Genomic DNA, 6,671 nt, shown 5'->3' on the forward strand with positions numbered 1-6,671 from the left:
CAGACGAACATTTTGTCAATGTGAACCATCATCTTGTAACAAAGTATACTGGGGCAAGGTAATAATTTCAAAACAGCTCAGCAAATCATGAGGTAAGTGAAACTCTCCCTATTTTATCAAATATAATCGCAGTAGCAATAATTATTTCAGTTTTGTTACGTCCAGTATTGAGAAGTTACTTTGCTCGATTGAGATCAACTTCTGTTTTCCTGCTGTCTATGCTGGAAAGGCTACACATTAAATCAAAAATAGTTTTCGTTTTAGAGGAAATTTTCTGTTGACTTTAAATCTTCTTGACCTAACTGCGAATATTTTTCGAAGTGATTTTCTGGTCAAACTTTTTAACTTCATGATTCAAACATAAAACAATAAAGCCCACTCTTCCATTAAATTTATTTTCTTAAATATTTCACGTTACGCCCTTGGTGGCTATACATGTGAAAGTGTATATATTATGCATGTTATTGCTATTCCTCATGTCTAACTCTATCCTTGATCCCTGTATGCCTGGCAGGTATGACCAAAAATAGGATCTGCCAGACGTGTTCCAACATGGTGTCATTTAGACAATCGCATACAAGCCTAGTTATGTGGACTACATGTATTGTAAAAATAATTCGGAACATTTGTACTCCTTTTGACGGTCTTCTGAGCTGATACAACCCAAAAAATCTATCACAGACAAGGACCTAAAGGGTCAATAAAATTCGAAGGTAACAAATTGAGAATAGAAACACAGGATATAAATTCTATTGTAATATCTAAAATTTAAAAAAAAATGAAAATACAAAATGAATAAAATTCTAAATATATACATCAATCATTTTAAAATTGTCTCCGGTTCGCAGTTAAGGTGACATGACTTTTCATATACATTGATTTATATACTTAAAAATGATGTAGTCTACTTGAATATTTTCAAAATATAAACATATATACCGGTATTAAAATACAGAAAACAACAAACGTCAAATTAAAAAAATCAAAAATTCTTGCTCATTTAAAATCCTATAAGATTCAAATTTGATTTTGATAGTATAATAAATCCGACATAAATACTAAGTTTAATTTGTACACCGTTGAGCAATTGAAACAATATGGGCAAATGGAGTTTCAGCGACTGTGAGCAAAATGACGTCGGCAACTGGGAGAATCTGATTAACTGAATAAAATCGCAGTTGCTGTAGGCCTAACTGTCCACCATTTCTTTATATTAAATTTTCCAGCAAAAATTGGATCATGTCGTCGAGCGGTCGGGTTCTGAGGCCACCAAGTTGAGCGTTTTGGATTCTACCAGAGGCTCTGAATCATTTATAGGGCAGCGCCTGATAGGTTTCGTCGTCATTTATTTGAAAAAAAAAACGCAAAATAGTAGATCAATATAATTTCAAAATAATGCACAAAATATGCATTGACTGTTGTATGATCATAAAATTGATAATAGATTAAAGGAATTTTTTGCGAAGCTTTCGAAATGTTGATTGTGGTTCATAATGTATAGGTGTTAATAGTCAGGATGTGGGCGGTTTTGCAAACCTTGTTTAGGTTCACGATAGGCATGAGTTGAGAAACTGTTTGACCAGTGTTTGGGTGATGAATTTCTATAATCAGGTCTTCCATTACCGGTGTTACTATTAATAGCAGTAACAATGGAACCATTATATATGAAATCATAACCAGCGTCGCCATCTGGCACTGCTCCACCTCGTCGATCAAAATCCACAGACACAGAATCCCAGGAATCTGCATATTGACGTGTGTTAAACATAGTAGGTGGTCGTGAATACAGATTTGGTTCTGATCTTCTAAGCTGACTATTTCTGAAATATAGATAAACTCTTTGTAACCAAGTGCAGAGAATCCACAAAGGAATTCAAAAGAGGTCTTCGTGTGTATGTTTTGTATCGGACACACCGTCAGCTTCTTTTTGCATCATTCGGAATTTTTTTGGTCCGAAATTTTGACCAAATTAAAACCAATAATTGCAAAATTATATTGTGATGAAATAATTTGGGAAAGATAATCTGGATTGCAGGAAACACATAATCGGAGAGGTGCTAATACAAGCTAAGTGCCTTCTATATACGTATACAAAAGTTATACAAGAAGGCCGATTTAAATCCCTTTCAGATGTTTACATCAGTAACTGAAAACAAAACAAGATCTGAAGCATCTCTTCTAATCGATAGTTTCTTTGATATGCATAATGGCTTGGCAATTGACAATATCTTACTTGATCCATCTGGTCATATTCAAGTAGACTAATCAGTTCAGGCTGGCACTATTAAAATATCATTCTGACAGCTAGGATGAAAGATAACCAACCGTTCAGAAAAAGTTGAGGCTTCAGTTTGTGGTGATTTCGGTTTCTTCCAGAATCGAACAGTACATGCAACTAATATCACTAGTACTAAAAATACTAAAGCTAACAGCACAGCAACACATATTATAGGTAGCATACTGATATCACTATCTACTAGAACAGTTGGATCCGATTCTTCTATTGCTGAAATACGGCAGAACATCTAGAGTTTCATGAATTCTGCCTATAAGCTAGTATATAACGAACCTGTATCTTTTTTTTTTTGGCAATTTTATTAGGAATCAAAAAGTAGCGTTTACTTGTTACTCAGTCCATGACTACTTTCATATTGAATTTGAGCCATAATGTGATATAGCTTCCGAGACAGGCCATAGTCTAATCACCCCCGTGGAATGACTATAGTAGTCAAAGTTTCCAATATTTTATTGAGTCAGTCTTTGTTGCATCTATAGCTCCTAGCAAAATACAAATCCTATTCATTTGAGGCAACAAGCCACACGAAGACAAAACTTATACTTACTGGTAGTAGTAGAAGTAACAAATCGTGCAGCCTCACATGTTGGTATGCTATCATTCCATGAACCAGATGATAAACATTTTAATGATTTGGGTCCTATTGGGATATACTCTGGATATCCTAAACATGATATCTCTGTAACTGTACCGAGTGATGTATCATAGTTTGATAATTTCAGTTCAGCTGCATTCTTTATTGTTATGATAACTGGTTGAGGATCGGCTAATCTGGGACAGTTTGCTGAAAATATAAATTGATAAAGGCCTGAGATTATAGCAAACGCTATCTCAAAAATGTTAACAATCTGAAAAAGAACGACGATCGCATGAAACCGTATGTCGTCACTCCAAAGTGCCAGTGGAACAACAAAATATGAATTGTCGGTGTAATCGACGATAGCCAAAGCTGTTCAAAGCTACGAAGAAACGATCATTAAAGCATACGACCAATTTAGCGACAATTCGGATATTCGTCTACCTCCTAAACATTTAATAGGTATAGGTATTTTGAACAAACTTATAAACGTCCTTCAGCTGAAGTCGTCCTCAGACGTTTATATTTGAAAAAAAAAAAACAGAAAAGAAAAGACTAGACACATACAACCTAATCATCATCTAGTTATTAAACGAACGAGAATATATTATGTCAAATTGTTATTACTCCTTCCTATCATAAACATTTACAATTGACATAAATAATACGCCTTATTGTGTCAAAATACCAATTACACCAATTGTATTTATTATTTTACTAAATGATATATCTTAGAGTTGTTGGTCATATTACTAAGGAAAATGTCAAGTATTTATCTATATCTGTAACGTATGAATATCTTCGTAGATATAAGTGTCTTTATTTATGGCATCAGTAAAAACCAGATCTTATGTTCAAAATATCGGTATTCAACTATTTTTTGTCCAAATTTCCAATACTTGTTCCACAGAAGGTGAGAGGGTTTGGAAGAACGACTTGAAAGGTATTTTATATTTAAAACATATTAATAAAATTCAGGATATAAGTTAATCCTTTAGCGAAATTTAGGTGTACAGATCACATTTAATAACGGAAAACAATTTTATGGTATATTACTCCTTAGTTTTATTGTACACAACGTTTCAACAATATACATTGCCATCATTAGGTAATGACAGTGTAGATTGTCGAAACGTTGTGTACAACAGAACTTATAGCACATTATATGTGGTTTACATAGAAGCCGTAACCTGTTTCAGTGACTCTTGCATGTATATCGTATAAATGAAAATCTCAATAATGAATGAAGTAACTTACGCATTCTAAGGATTTTACTTCTTCACATTAATATCATCAATCCATAATCCATAATCCACTGGAAATCAGCATCTGTTACCTACTGAAAAATACCAGACCACCCTATATTATTATAACTCTAGAAATGACCTAACATCCAATTTAGGGTACAAACTTCTTGTCTCTCATTATTAGAGAGCGAAAAGACCTCGAGGCAAATTCTTTTTTTTAAAAAAAAAAAAACATTAAACATTATATGTTCATGTATGGATTGATGTTGTCGGTATGTTTTATTATTTTATCACATCTACCCTGACAACCGACTGTTTGACACAATCTGGCCCATAATTTATATGAAATGATGTAAAAATTGAAATATATTCAAGAAAATATTGATGTACACAAATGCAGGAAAGATAAATATTATTCTATGTGAATTGTGATGGGAATGTATTACTAATGACGGTGATATTGTATAAACCTGACTAATGATAGCGATATTGAACAAACGTGACTAATGACGATGATATTGTATAAACCTGGCTAATTATGGTGATATTGTATAAACCTGACTAATGATGGTCATATTGTATTAACCTGACTAATGATGGTCATATTGTATTAACCTGACTAATGATGGTGAAATTGTATAAACCTGATTAATGATTGTGATATTGTATAAACATGACTAATAATGGTGATATTGTATTAACCTGACTAATGATGGTGATATTGTATAAACCTGATTAATGATTGTGATATTGTAAAAACCTATCTAATGATGGTCACATTGTATAAACTTGACTAATGATGGTCATATTGTATAAACCTGACTAATTACGATGATATTGTATTAACCTGACTAAAGATGGTGATATTGTATTAACCTGACTAATGACGATGATATTGTATAGACCTGAATAATAATGGTCATATTGTATAAACCTGACTAATGATTGTGATATTGTATAAATCTGACTAATGATGGTGAAATTGTATAAACCTGACTAATGATGGTGAAATTGTATTAACCTGATTAATGATGGTGATATTGTATAAACCTGACTAATGATGGTGATATTGTATAAACCTGATTAATGATGGTGATATTGTATAAACCTGATTAATGATGGTGATATTGTATAAACCTGACTAATAATGGTCATATTGTATAAACCTGACTAATGATGGTGATATTGTATAAACCTGGCTAATGATGGTCATAATTGTATTAACCTGACTAATAATGATGCTTATTTTGTTTAACCTGATTATTCTATTGACCAAGCCAAAGGAAGGTATCGGGTAATTTGAAACACGTGTCATAAAGCACAAAGAAATAACTATCAAAATATAAGGTCTGGGTGTGGTATTTAAAATATGTTTTAATGGGGAACAGACAATTTCGTGAATTGTTGAATTTTATAAATCATAACTGTCACTGACAATCGTAAAGAGCTCACTTCAAAGCCAATTAAGGCTGTTTTTACTCTGTTTGGTTTAATGGAATAGCAATAGTAATAATCAAACGAACAAGAAATATGTTCCATTGATCTATTATGATAAAAGAAATGTAATCAACAGACACTTTGATAATAGAAAGATCGATTTATTGACAACCTCGTGTTGTTATTTTATTGTGAGTTGATAACAAGAGGACCTGACTACCTACATATATCTACCTTGACCTATTGATATTTTGATCAGATATATAGCTTTACCTGATGGCAATATTATAAATTTACATTAAAGAGAGAGTATGCACCAAGTTACTTGGTATATTTCATATATCCATATTATCGTATACAAACAATTAAATGATATTATGAAAAAATTTTGAATATCGAACTTCTCTCTCTTTTGACAGTAATGTTAGACCGAATTTCAACTCAAAATATTAATAATGATTAATATATTATTGGTCATCAGGAGGCATGACTAAATCACCATTCTTAATGTTATGATGCTTATACAACCTCCCCCCCCCCCCCTTTATTTCTCTACTGGATTGCGCACGTATTTTATTGGTATATACATTTTTGAATAATTGGTGTCAGTCTTATAAAAACAATACGTATACGCCTTAAACATAACAAAATTGTGACAACCGCTCCCACATACGACGTTTTTGTTGAAAAATTTAAAACTTCTTACTCTTTGATTCATTTGTTTTCTTGTCTAAATTACTTTTTGTATAGATGTAAGAGATCAAATAAAATGTTGGAAGCAGTGGAATTCTTTCAACCGTTTATTACGTTTTCTATTTCTATTCAAAAGTATTTACCCGTTATAAACTAAAGTTCAAATAATGTATCATATTCATATGATAAATGACAATGATCTAAAAACTAATTCATTATGTTAACAATCATTTTGAGAATTAGACTTCATTGACAATCCTTTCCTTATTATTAATTATATCATTCAGCAAGACGAACACCTCTCCGAAAGGCTCCTCTTAATGACTTACCTTTACGTTCTGTTAACTATATCAATGTTCTCCAAGAGAAAAAAAACTGTCAAATACTAATTGCTTTATCGCCAATAATTAAAAATCCCAAT

The 6,671-nt window shown here is 32.1% G+C and overlaps 1 protein-coding gene across 1 annotated transcript; it reads right to left on the reverse strand.

The window, feature by feature from the left end:
* Nucleotides 1–1,504: 1,504 nt before the first annotated feature.
* On the reverse strand, nt 1,505–4,134 carry LOTGIDRAFT_164755 (hypothetical protein; the record flags this gene model as incomplete). Its single annotated transcript, XM_009061277.1, has 4 exons — nt 1,505–1,820; nt 2,326–2,506; nt 2,844–3,080; nt 4,131–4,134. 4 exons carry the CDS (start codon nt 4,132–4,134, stop codon nt 1,505–1,507), a joined length of 738 nt encoding a protein of 245 aa, XP_009059525.1.
* Nucleotides 4,135–6,671: the final 2,537 nt, after the last annotated feature.

This window comes from Lottia gigantea, assembly GCF_000327385.1.
Source record: "Lottia gigantea unplaced genomic scaffold LOTGIsca_47, whole genome shotgun sequence".
Lineage (NCBI taxonomy): Eukaryota > Metazoa > Mollusca > Gastropoda > Lottiidae > Lottia > Lottia gigantea.